Source organism: Erinaceus europaeus, chromosome 3, assembly GCF_950295315.1.
Source record: "Erinaceus europaeus chromosome 3, mEriEur2.1, whole genome shotgun sequence".
Lineage (NCBI taxonomy): Eukaryota > Metazoa > Chordata > Mammalia > Eulipotyphla > Erinaceidae > Erinaceus > Erinaceus europaeus.
In genome coordinates, this window is record NC_080164.1 from 10,768,549 (window position 1) to 10,782,509 (window position 13,961).

Sequence of the window (13,961 nt, forward strand, 5' to 3'; positions counted from 1 at the left end):
GTGGAGCACACACATTGCCTTACATAAGGACCCAGGTTCAAGCCCCTGCTCTCCACCTTCAGGGGGAAAGCCTCACACACAGTGGAGCGGTGTTGCAGGTGTCTCTCTTTCCCACCCTCTGTCTCTCCCTCTCGGTTTCTATCAGAAAAAAAAAAGGAAGAAAAATGAAAAGATGACAGCTAAGAGCAGTGGAGTCATCACGCACCAAGCTCCAGCTTACAGCCCTGGTGGAAATTTAAAGTATAGTAACATAGACGCTAATAATAATTCCTTTAAGATGACCCCTGCCTTATTTTTAAATTTTACTATTTTTTCTATAGTAGAGACAATAATGAAGTGCTTAGCTTCCACTCAGGCACTTTGCTGAGAGCTGGATCTTTTTGAAGTTGGCCACAACACTATGAAGTTGGGTGACCTGCAGGTTTAAGTGAAATCTAGTAACAGGTACCCACTTTCCCTCCCTTTTCTTCTGTTTTTTTTTTCCCTGCCACTAAGATGAGCTTGGGGCCTCAGTGCCTGGAGGACTCCATTGCTCCCATAGGCATTTCTTCTTGATAGAAGATGATGGACACGAATAGAGAGGGAGACAGATAGAGAGGTGGCAGGACACCACCGCATCATTCCACCGCTGGAGAAGCCTCCCCCCCAGCAGACACTCTCATCCAGTGACAGACTCCCAAGTTAGGCCCCTGAGTACTGTCCTACAGATGCTCCACCCGGCAGGTCACCTGCCCGTGTTCTGGTACCCACTTCTTTACCTAAAACGTTAAACAGTTTGGGGGAAGACAGTAAGAAATGGTGAACAGAATACCACATTCACCATAGCATCTCCAAACAATATTAAAAAATGTGAGCGATATCCATGGGTCAGTGGTTACTTGGAACTGCTGTCTCCAAAGCCAAAGAGAGAAGAGGAAGTGAGTGACTTAATATTTCTTTAAGTGGGCTGATCGGAGAGCCCTCCTCCCTGGTGTGTTAGTGAGGGGCAGAGAACAGAGGAATCCCGCTAGGAGGTGCTCACCCGTGAGGAATCTCCTGTGAAGGAAACAGCAGGAATGGGCAGACAGGAGTCCCACCCTCCACTGGCACTATCACTAGTGTTTGGGTGAAGCTGGAAGGTTGAAGAAAGTGGCGCACATGACTGTGTTCCCCGCTGGGTGAGCCACCTGCTCTTTAAGAATCCACTTTGCTTCTCCCCTCCCCTCCCCTGTCTCCCATCTCCTCCTCTCCCCTTCCCTTTCTCCTTTCTCTCCCTTTTCCTCCCCTCCTCTCCCCTCCTCTCCCTTCTCCCCTTCTCTCTCCTCCTCTCCCGTCCTCTCCTCCCCTCCCCTCCCCTCCTGTCCTTGGCACTAGGACCTTGAATGTGCACGATTCTATTACTCCTGGGCTGACTTTTCAGAAAAAAAAAAATCATTCATATGTTTATGTATATTTAGACTCACACATGCACGGAGTAAGAAACATCGCAGCACTGCCTCAGTATCTCTGGAGCTGAGGATTTAATAATGGTTGAGGAGAAATGAATATTTTAATTGGTATGCTATGTGATTTTGCCTCTTAGTACAAAGTGTGTTTTGTGATCTGTCAGTTTTTTTTTTTTTTAACTTTTCTATTGTGACTTTTAGAAAGAATTAACAAGGTCTTCAGGACCTATCATTGAAGTCCATAATTAGAAATTCATCATCACAAAATGGTGTTTCGTTCACTTGTTTTTCAGCAGCAGAAGATGAAGGCTCAGAGAAGCTGTGCTCCATTTTGGCAACAGACGACTCCTAGTTGACCAGCGATGACTTTCTTGTTTTCTGTGCTCCAGATACATAGTAAAAATGGTAAGCACCGAGCAGTGAGCAGTGCCTTCTGTTAAAGCCTGCCAAAGGAATCTAGATTGTTCACATTATTTCCCCAGGAGATAATGATTATAAAGTGTGGTAGAGAAAATTTATGTGGCTAAAATTATTCTCTGATTTTAACAAAATTCCTTAGATTATGTGGTCCGCCTCTTAAGTTTCTTGAAGACAGTTTATATGGTAAACTATTCTTTGCATGTGGTTTCACACTTTTTCGATACCCTCATTTCACTATTATCTTCTGATGAATTTCTGTCTGGACTAAACCCTGTTTTTACTCTATACTTTGTATAACGATGGTCGCAATTAGGGATAATATAGAGTCAGTGTTTCATATATAATCACATCCCCTAGAAAATATATAGGTCTGACAGAATTGATAGGTTTTTCAAAGAAGAGAGATTAGATCTCATCATGAATTTTCCTCTCCTTAGGTCATACTTTATCTTCTTTCGTTTTATTTTATATTTAATTTGAATTTGATGACATGGTTTGGTTGCTTGCTGCTTTTGAATATTTTTATTACTCCAGAGTACTACCCTTTGTGAGGGGGAGAGTAACAGATAACTTGTCAGCGACTGTCCTTGTGAATTAAATTTATTTTGCAAGCAATGGTTTGTTGAGCAAATTCAAAGTATTGGTATGGAGATAGAACCGGACAATTATATAATTATATTTTATGGCTCAAGCAAGCCATATAATCGTTGAAGAACTAGCAACTTGGTGATTTAAAGAATATTTGAGAAAAGTTAACATTTTCTCTCTTAATTTAATTAATCTATTCATTTTTATTAGTGATATACAGAATTACAGAATAGAGGGTACAATTTCACACTGTTCCCAGCACCAGAGTTCTGTGTCCCCATTCCCTCCATTGGAAACTGCAGTGGTTCCCCCAGAGTCACAGACACAGGCTGACTGTTATTTCTAGAACTACTCATCTCTCCCTCTACCTGTATATCGACATATATTCGCCCGTTTTTTCCTGTGGTCCAGCTTTCTCTTCCTTTCTAAGTTACACCTACACCACTTTCTACTTCCGAATGTTCTTCCTTTTCTCTTTTCTCTCTTCTTTTCTGGTCATCTTCCCCTAACATTTTCCCCCCTCTGGGAGTATGGACCAAAAAAAAAAAAGTTATAAATAGATATAGACAATCTAGGTAGGGATATGAAGTTTATCATTCAGTGTGTGTCAACATTGGTGTCACTTCACAGTTAGTAAATAAATTCCAGAATAATAATGTTTAATATATGCAAGTTAAAGCCTGGTATCCTAATAATTAGCATTTCCTCAAGAGAGGAAAATTTTCTGTTTGTTTTTTTTTTTATTTGTTTGTTTCGTTGTTTGTTTTTGCCTTAAAAGTTGATTTTGTGTATGTGGTTGTATTTAGAGCAGAATTAAACATTTATTGTTTGTGACTTAAATCTTGGAATGTGTTTGTCATTTTCCCCCCAAGTCAGCCCTGGTCCGGGAGATTATTTTCCGCAGTTTACAAGAACGCTTCTATTGGTAAGATGACTCCTTTTCTAGGTCTCTTGAGTCACTGGGTTACTTTTGTTAGGGTGCCGTAAAAATATGGCAAAGCAGTGATTTGTTTATTAAAAGAAGCATATAGCGATGGCAGAGTGTAAGATACAGCAATCTGAAAGAGGCTTTTGGGTACCAGGTTTATTCAGGAAGGGTCTTCTTTCATTTTTTTTAAATTTCATTTTTTTTCTTCTTTTCTTTCATTTTCTTTCTGAGTTCTTTTAATTTTATTTATATATCTTTAGCTGGTATATTCTTTATGGAAATGACCACAAATGTAACCATTTCACATTTATTCAAAGTATTTAAATAATTGAGTACTGTAGAGAAGATTACTATATTAGACTATATTTCAGCTAATTATGATTTTTTTTTTTCTTACTTGAACCAGAAATCCTGTACTGAAATTAGCTCAAAATATAGTTAGGCTAGATTTTCTTCCTTGAAGATGAGTAGTGACTCATTTAAGTTTCACATTTTGTTATTTTATTTTGTTTTTATTTTTTATTTTACCACCAGGGTTAATGTGGGGGCTCAGAAGTACCTGCATGATACCTTTACCTTTTCCAGTGGGCATTTATTTTATTTCATTTCATTCTTTTTACTTTTTCTATTTTTTCTTGTTCTTTTTTTATATTTGTTTATTCCCCTTTGTTGCCCTTGTTTTATTGTTGTAGTTATTGTTGTTGTTACTGATGTTGTTGTTGGATAGGATAGAGAGAAATGGAGAGAGGAGGAGAAGACAGAGAGGGAGAGAGAAAGACACCTGCAGACCTGCTTCACCATTTGTGAAGCGACTCCCCCGCAGGTGGGGAGCCGGGCTCATTCTCTGAGTCCTTGCACTTTGCAGCACCTGCGCTTAACCCACTGCGCTACTGCCTGACTCCCTCTTTTTACTTTTTCTTTCTGATAAGGATGAGGAGAGAAATGTGGAAGGTAGTGAGGTGGGGGAGGATGGAGGCAGGGAGGAGAAGGAGGAAAGAGAGAGACAGAGACAGAGAGAGAGAGAGAGAGAGAGCCCACTGTCCTACTACTTGCAAAGCCTTCCTCTTCCAGCTGGGGGGTAGGGGCCTTGAACCCCCGTCCTTGCACAAGGTAACCTACACTCTTCTGAATGAGTCACTACCTGGCACTTACTTGTTTCCGTTTGTGCGTTTTGAAGGTACATTATTACTTTTTGCACTTTACTAGATATTTTCTTCTTTTGTTTGTTTGTTTAACATTTACTTATTTATTTCCTTCTGGTTGCCCTTGTTGTTTTTATTCACTAGATATTTTCTTACCCTAAGGTAGCAGCCCGGAGAGGAGTACAGCAGTAGCATAGCTGTATTCAGACAAGTATCAAATAAAAACAAAATAGCATGTTCAGTTCAGAGTTTGTCTTTGTTGGAATTCAATTTTGTTACATTCTACAGGTATTACTAGTTAATATCTAATAACGCTTCATTTTGTAAAATATTGACATTAGTCTCAGTCGTTAGCGTTAGTAGAGTTGACTTGGTAAGTTTGGCAAGAAGCTGCTGATGCCACATTGGGGGGTTCGTGGGACAGTTCTTCCGTGAAGGAGTTTGCAAGTATTGCATTTTATTTTTGTCTTTGCATACATATAACTTAAAGTATTTGAGCTCAGCACAGTGTCTTTTTAAATGTGAAAAATTGTAATTCAGTAGAAAAAGATGATAGGTATTTTGTTAAAAGAGTATTGACAAATACATTTGGCTGGTGTGTACTGACAAGGGTGTTAGTCAATTCATGTAGAGCCAGAGATTGTGAGAGGGAAGCGGGAGATGGAGAAGTGGAGAGGCAGAGAAACGCCTTCAGCACTGCTCCACCACCTGTGAAGCTGCCCCCATAGCACAGGAGCTTGAGCCTGCTGGTCCTTGCTCACTGCAAGCCTCACACTCTGCCAGGTGGGCCACCCCCGGTCCCAACAGGAAATTCAACACTCAAATCCAAGTTTAGGGAAAAAAATACTTGGGCACCTGAAGGTTTTAGAATAATCACTTTGAGGCAAAAGTCTCTCTGTCTTATTCTTAAAGCTGTCAGTCTTATTTATCCTTTTTAACTTTAACACTGAATTTAAATGTGATTAGTCTCTTTATTTATTTATTTATAAGAGTGATAGGAGAGACAGAAAGAACCAGACATCACTTTGGTACACGTGCTGCTGGGGATTGAACTGAGGAACTCTTGCTTCAGAGACCAACGCTTTATTCACTGCGCCACCTCCTGGACCACGTCTCTTTTTTCTTTACTGTCTGAATATACTTTTATAAGTCGCCACCATCATGTCTACTGTTCTGTGTTTGATATTAGAATAATTGGTCTTGCGATTTCTAGAAAATAAACTAAGGATATTCCTTTTGACTATTACATCTTAGGGTGAACTTTTGGTTTAACTTGTTCCCTTAGTTTTTTAAAAATTATTTGTTATTCATTAAGTTATTAATTATTATTAAGTTACTGTTGACTGAAGCTATTATATTTTTCATAGCAAAGTATTGTCTTTGCTTTTGAGGCTAATAATAATTCTAAATAGTTCCTTCTTGCTAGGGAATCATCCTCCTTTGTAATCTTACCGTGTTCTCCTATATTGTATATTCCGCATCAGATGTTTTTAAAAATACCTCTGTTACATATAAGAGATAATTAAACAAGTTAAACTGTTTCTCTCTCTCTTTGTTGTTGCTGGGGATTTACTGCTTTGAGTCAACTTTTGAGGCAGAGACAGAGAAAGAGAGAGACGGGGGTGGGTTACCACAGCGCCAAGCGTCCTTCAGTGCAGCAAGGCCTGTCTTGAAGCAGCTTGTGCACATGACAAAACAGCCAGTATCCAGGCGAGCGATCTTGTGAGCCCCAAGCTGTGGTGAAGGTATTTCCCTTACAGAGGGAGAAGCACGCTGACAGAGTGAGTGGGCCTGGCGTAGAGTAAGGCACCATCTCCTCTCCCGTCCAGTCATTCGTATCTCAGTTATCTGTGTGCATTTTATATTCCCAAACTCTGACTAATCATCGTAATTGTAGACATTATTCTTTAAACAATGTAGAAAACCATAGGTTTGCAAACTGAAGTTGCCATTTAGACTAACGATTGCTTTTTAAATGTGACTGTCTCTTAGGTCAATGTAGACAGCAAATGGTGAATACTCCGAGTTGTAAAAGTAGCTCTTGTAATTTTTCGTGTATTTGCTGTGACCACCATGGTTTTCAAATTACTGTCTAATTTCTTGTAATCTCAGCCTGAAGAACTCTATATCAGTTCTTCTTGCAGGGTGAGTCTAATGGTCCTAGACTCCCTCAATTTTTGTTGCTTTAGAAATGTCTTAGCTTCTCCCTTTTGTTTGAAAGATAGTATTGCCGGATTAAAGATTCTTGTTGCTATTACGCTTTGAAAAGTGGCTTGACCACACAGGCTCATTGCAGTCTACTCTCCAAGGTCCCTGATAGTTAGTATATCTGCCGGTAATCTCATGGGAGGGCTTGCAGATATAATCAGTTTCTCTCTCTCTCTCTGCTTTTGGGATTCTTTATACCTTTGGCTTTTCAAAATTTGACTGGTAGGTACTTTTGTGTGGCTCCCCTGCTCTATAGTTTCTTAAAAAATATTTATTTATTATTGGATAGAGACAGAAATTGAGAGGGAAGGGGGAGATAGAGAGGAAGAGAGGCAGAGAGATTTGGAACTTTCTAGACTGAACTCATTGCAGGACCAGTCCTCTTCAATAGGGGGTGAGAGATAGGGAGGGAGAGAGCCGAGAGATAGCACAGCACCACTTCACCACTCAAGAAAGAATCCCCTCTGTAGGCACTGCCTTGTGGTGCCTTGGATCTTACAGGTTGGCTTCATTCTTGTTTATTTGCCCACCCTCGAAGAACCCAGATCGGTACAGAATGATTTCTTCCATCCTCACAATATTAATCACAATTCATTACATTTTAGTGGTAAACTGAAGCTTTAAATATTTTATTATAGTGTGGTCCAAGAGGTGGTGCAGAGGATAAAGCACTGGTCTCTCAAGCATGAAGTCCTGAGTTCAGTCCCCAACAGCACCTGTAGCAGAGTGATGTCTGGTTCTTTCTTTCTGTCTCTCCTTCTGTCTTTCTCATAAATAAAAAAATTATATATATATGTATATATATATATATATGATAAAATAGTAAATTATTTTACTTTAGTTTTTTATTTGACATAACTATGAAAATATTTTATTTTGAAGACAAAAATGTGTTGAGTAACATCGTTTTACATTTTTGTAAATCTCTTTAACGTCTGGCTTAGTGGAAGAGGTTTGGATTCTGCTTCTGTATTCAGTCTTTTCTGGTATTATGTATCATGTAGTTCTTTGAAAACTCCATTACAGGGAGTCGGGCGGTAGTGCAGCAGGTTAAGCGCACGTGGTGCGAAGCGCTGATATAAGGATCCCAGTTCAAGCCCCCGGCTCCCCACCTGCAGGGGAGTCGCTTCACAGGTGGTGAAGCAGGTCTGCAAGTGTCTATCTTTCTCGCTCCATCTCTGTCTTCCCCTCCTCTCTCCATTTCTCTCTGTCCTATCCAACAACAATGACATCAGTAACAACAACAACAACTACAGCAACAATAAAAAGACAACAAGGGCAACAAAAGGGAAAATAAATAAAATTTTTAAAAAATCTTTAAAAAAAAAAGAAAACTCCATTACATAATCAGGAAAGAATGACATTTTAGAAGGCAAATGCCATTTTAGTACTATTGTGAAAATATTTCTGAAAGGTTTTTAGGAACCCACTGGGAATACCTAGATCACAGTTTGAGAACTGTTTCTCTAGAGACTCAGCCAGCTGAGTACTAGAGGCATTTGCACTAGTACTTGGGTTGGGTCGGTGGTCCAATGTATTCACACAGAGTCTCGGTAACCCCCTGCCCTCTCAAGTCTTTCCCACTGAGCTTCTTCATAGAAACAAAGCTTCACTCTAAGTTACGTCCTTGGAAATGCTATTTCAGATAAAGATGTGTGGCTGGCTTCCTTAACGTGCTTCTGTTTTCAAGAAAGATAAGCTAAAGAGTTGGGGGCGGGGAGAGGAAAAGAAAAGAGACTATAGAGGAGAATGGACAGTTGGATAGAAGGCAAACTGAAGGAATGAGCAGAATCTTTCCTTACCTCCACATGTGTCACCCAGATTCATCTGCCAGCACCGACCCCTGCAGTAGAAACACTGTTCCCGTCTGTCCTGGTGCTGACCGTTACTTATGGTTCTTAGTGTGCTCCTACATCTGGGTTCTCAGAGGCAGTTAGGCTAGAAGCATGCATTGCAGTCATTGGTTCTCCCTGTCGTTATGCAGGTGGCAACACTAGTTTTGGTCTCCTACACTGTTTATTTCCTGATGAACCAATGCAAAGAATTGTTTTTTTTCCATAATAGCTGAAACATTATCTCCTTGATTTTTATCTTTCTCCATAAAGACATGTAGAGATGAGAGAAAGAGTATAGAGATGGTGGTGTTGCACTGGTTTCTGAGGTTGGATCATACACGGTCATGCACTTTTCGCTAGTCACTGGAATAGTTGTGCTTAGTGAGTTACCGTGTACGGAATCCCACCTGAAGGCAGACACTTTGAAAAAAAAAAAAAAGATAAACTCCACCCACATGTGGACTTTTAAGCATCCATGTGACAGTTCCCACCTGTGAGCATTTGAGTCTCACTAGTAAAGTCTCCAGCATTGCAGTACATGCTTATGTCCTGTCAGATTTCTGCCTGACAAAATGCACATTTCTTCTATCCTGGTGCTTACCACTAGGTCTTAGCATAAGTCTCCACAGAGAAGTCATAACTGGAGTATTTTTTTGTATCTGAAGTAAAGGGGTTTCATTTCATCCCTTTGGATTGTGGATTCCATAAGTGTTGGTTGGGCAGGAGAGCACAGGAGAGCTAGAAGGGGAAACTGAATAGGCATCTGGGAGGCTGTGAAAGCACAGAGGAAAGCTGGTGGTTTCTGAGGAACTGCAGAACCAAGCTGAAGAGAGTCACGGTGGACACCTTGCCTCTGGGCTCTCCCGGTGCTGAATAGGAGCGCCTGTACAAGCTCTGAGTTGCACGTTGGAGGCGTCTGGGCTGACGTGCTGCTTTGTTTCATAGGTCGTCCGATTCAGAGGATGAAGAACCACTTCTGGGGCACCTCAGCTTCACTTGGACTTTGCTGTAGATGATGAGGTCAGAGCCTGTCGTGATGCCGTGATGGAATGTCGCGCTGGAGGTCTGGGCCTGCGGGCGGCATGTTGCACGTGTGAACTGGTCAGAGTACAGAAGATGTTGCATCAGGCAAAGATTTGTGTCAGTAACATGTAACATTCGCTGCCCACACGCTCCTATCTAATGTGACCTGACTCTCCTCCACGTGGCGTGTAATCCCACCTTCCTTCCCTTGGATGTGGGAAGGTCTGTGACTGCTTTGACTCAAGCCTGGCACTTCAGAACCACAGGACCGTGTGACCTTAGTGTGACTGGCCAGAAAAAGCCTTTCGCATACTATTTTTTTTTTAAACACTTGCACCTCGGGCACTGGACCATCATTGAGGAAATCCAGTTGCCACATTCAGCCTCGGAGGCCACATAAGCAGCAGGGGGAGTCCTGGGTTCAGTCCTCTGTACCATAGGGACCCCAGGCGAGCCCCTGACATCGGCAGGCCTGTCCTGTAGCAGGCAGTTCCAGACGTCTCCGTCTATACTGTTCTTGTTGACTCCATGAGCATCGTGCAGAGACACGCCATCTCCAGCACAGCCATGTCCAAATTCCCAAGCTTCAAACCTCATGAACTTCAAGTAGCTGTCGGATACACTGAGAGCTGTGGGAGTGGCTGGATGATTTAAAAATAAGTAAGATTCTAAGAGTCACGAGAACTTCAGGTAGCTAGTTAAGAGTGAAAAGGTGAGTTAGCAAATACAGTCACCTTCAGGGGGAAGTTCTCACACGCATTCACTGGTGGTGAGTGGCTTCTTGATTGACTCAGTTTTGACTTACTAAGTTGCGTGGTTCTGAGTTCTAGGTATTTGATGTGCCACTGTCCCTTTGCATCGGTTTATTTGTAAAGTTTAACTTGTACTTTGTTCCTGATTAAAATTCAATAAATGCGTTTCTTTCAGTTTGCTTTTGTGTTTTCCATATACGTGAGAAAATCAGTGTTGATTGAATATTAAAATTTTCCCTTTTCAAAATGAATGGCGCAGCAGGTGGTTGTGCTAAGTGAAGTAAAAGGTGAAAGATGACCACCAGATGGTTTTGTTCGTTTGTGACGCATAGGCAACTAAAACAAATGAACTAGCTGGAAACGATAATTAACCTGTCTCCTAAACTTGGTGAGAACTGTTGTGATGGAGGTGGTGGTGGGTGGGTGGGGGGTTGGTTGTGTGTGTGTGACAGCTTACACCATGGATGGATATGAAACTATATCCCTGAAATCTAAGAGCTTTACACATCACGAATAATAAAATTGAATTGTTTTCAGCTTCTTAAAGGGTAAAATTCATGACTATTAAAAATATGTGCAAAGTTACAGTTGATCCTAAAAGCAAGGGATTAAATATTACAATGTCCTTTATTAATAGGGAACATCCTAAGGAATGTCCTTCTTGATGGTCCATACATCTAATTTGAATATAACAAGTTCAGGTTATGAATAAACACAAGTCTTTTTTTTTTTCTCAAAACTGAGAAAAATACATAATTTTTGGAAGGTTTTACTGACATCTAGTGGCACTCAGTTCTGCATGGTTTACATTATTCTTCAATTTATTTCTCCTCATCTTTCTGTGATGACCATTCTCCTACTGTTTAAAGAAAGCAAGAGATGCCTCGGCAAACACCCTGCATAAACTAGCGCCAGTCAGTAAGCTGACCCTTATTTGAATGTACTTTGTCTAGTATTATTTCTTCATTTGCTAACTCCCCGCCTTCGTCGGTCACACTAGCCTAGATTTTTCACCACATGCTTTTAAATAAGTGCATGGCTGAGTACAATTATGCAGATATGTAAGTGCACACAACACATAGGTTTTTGCATCAGAATAAAATCATGATTTTCTGTATTTTTTTCAACACATTTCATAAAAACAAAGACAAGCAGTGTCTATTTATTATGGCATATGTTTGGAATTTCATGTAAACTTTTTAGGATAGGTATATTTTCCAAAATACCTGCTACAAGGCTATGCCAATCATCTTTGTAGTTTTGGCCACACTGACTATTGCTGTAAAACACTCCTATACATACAAATCCTTGCATAGGGGAAACTTTGTCATGAGATTGCTGAGTACAAGGACGACATTGTAACTTTATTCGATGTTGCTGTATTGCTTTCAGAACAGACAATATGTCCCTGAGCAATGCACGGGAGTACCTGCATAGATTTTTGTAGAATTTTGAATGTCTTTACTTTGCATGAGGGGTATAAAATGATTTTTTTTTTATTTAAATTTTTAATTTAAGAAAGGATTAGTGAACAAAAGCATAAGGTAGGAGGGGTACAACTCCACACAATTCCCACCACCCAATCCCCATAACCCACCCTCTCCCATGATAGCCTTCCCATTCTCTAGCCCTCTGGGAGCATGGACCCAGGGTCGTTGAGGGTTGCAGAAGGTAGAGGGTCTGGCTTCTGTAATTGCTTCCCCGCTGAACATGGGCGTTGACTGGTCGGTCCATACTCCCAGTCTGCCTCTCTCTTTCCCTAGTAAGGTGTGTCTCTGGGGAAGCTGAGCTCCAGGACACATTGGTGGGGTCTTCAATCCAGGGAAGCCTAGCCAGCATCCTGGTGGCATCTGGAACCTGGTGATTGAAAAGAGAGTTAACATACAAAGCCAAACAATTTGTTGAGCAAACATGGATCCCAAGATTGGAATAGTGGAGAGGAAGTGTTGGGGAGGTACTCACTGCAAACTCTAGTGTAATCCTGCTTTCAGGTATATATTTTGCAGTAGTTTATGGATACGTGTGCGCATACGCTCTCTCTCACAGAAACTGGTGTATGTCTAGGTTATGGGACTTTGTTAGAAAGTGAACTACCTGAGATGAAATTAGAGTGTACTATAAAAGGAAAGGTCTCACCCGAGTAATGAAGCTGAAGGGTTGTCATTCCACACGTGAAGTCTCTGGATACACTCTGAGGTGAAGCATGTTGAGATGGCAATCGTTGCTTTGGTTAGGTTGTGATCGACGGATGCAATATTATTTGGTATGGATTGGGAGAAGCATACGGGAAAGTGAGCCCTATCCATGGGTGCCAGGACTGGGGGAAGTAGGGGCTCTATAGTGAAGATGTGAGGTTCCTGCTGTCTTAGGCTTCAAAAAGACAATCAATAGTTAATATTATCATCACATTATTTGTTAATTGGGTTAACTTTGAAAAGTCCCTTTGTTATGGTTTGCTGTACAGTACCCAGTATCTTGTATATAGCTGTGCTATTGGAAGCTTCTAATCTACTTGGTCTAGGCTTTTGAGAGAGTCCGCATATCAAATACGTTGCCTATCTATTAAAAAGATTCAGTTTGTCTTTTGAGAACCTTTGAGACATACAATTGATTTCCCCCTCTCATATTAATTAACTACTGATTTATATGTCTACATTTTGCTAGGAGTGTACATAAACACCATTCCCATCACCAAAGGACCGTGACCCATCCCTCCCGCCCATTCCCACCCCCCACTTGCCCAGGAAGCTACATGTCTACCCCTCACCACTGGGTTTTTACTTTGGTGCCCTACTTACAATTTGATCAGGTCCTGCTTTTAGTTTCCCTTTCAGATCTTCTAAGTCAGCTTCTGTTGATGAGTGGGATCATCCCATACTCATCTTTAACTTTCTGACTTAGTCCACTTAACATAATTCCTTCTAGCTCTGTCCAAGATGGGTCAGAGAAGGTGAGTTCATTGTTCTTGATAGCTGCATAGTATTCCATTGTGTATATATACCACAGCTTTCTCAGCCATTCATCTGTTGTTGGGCACCTGGGTTGCTTCCAGGTTTTAGCTATTATGAATTGTGCTGCTATGAACATAGGAGTACACACCTCTTTTTGGTTGGGTGTTATGGAGTCCTTGGGGTATAACCCCAGGAGAGGAATTATTGGGTCATATGGAAGGTCCATGTCTAGCCTTCTGAGAGTTTTCCAGACTGCTCTCCACAGAGGCTGTACCAATTTACATTCCCACCAGCAATGTAAAAGGGTTCCTCTGTCCCCACATCCTCTCCAGCATTTGTTGCTGCTGTCCTTTTTGATGTATGCCATTCTTACAGGAGTGAGGTGGTATCTTAGTGTTGTCTTAATTTGCATTTCTCTGACAATCAGTGACCTAGAGCAGTTTTTCATATGTTTGTTAGCCTTTTGGATCTCCTCTGTGGTGAATGTTTTGTTCATTTCCTCTGCCCATTTTTGGATGGGGTCATTTGCTTTTTTGCGGCTAAGTTTGCTGAGCTCTTTATATATTTTGGTGATTAGTTTCTTGTCTGATGTCTGGCATGTGAAGATCTTCTCCCATTCTGTGAGGGGTCTCTCTGTTTGTTTAATAGTTTCTTTGGATGTGCAGAAGCTTTTCAATTTGATGTAGTCCC

General features: G+C 41.0%; 1 protein-coding gene across 1 annotated transcript in view; it reads left to right on the forward strand.

Annotated features, from left to right (window-relative positions):
- The window catches only part of TDRD15 (tudor domain containing 15), a 31,066-nt gene extending 20,572 nt beyond the window's left edge, over positions 1–10,494 (forward strand). Inside the window, exons 4-5 of the mRNA XM_060186639.1 lie at positions 1,718–1,829; positions 9,491–10,494. Coding sequence (XP_060042622.1) covers positions 1,718–1,776 — 59 coding nt within the window. The 3' untranslated portion in view covers positions 1,777–1,829; positions 9,491–10,494. The remainder of the gene's footprint in view (positions 1–1,717; positions 1,830–9,490) is intronic.
- The last annotated feature ends 3,467 nt before the right edge of the window (positions 10,495–13,961 follow it).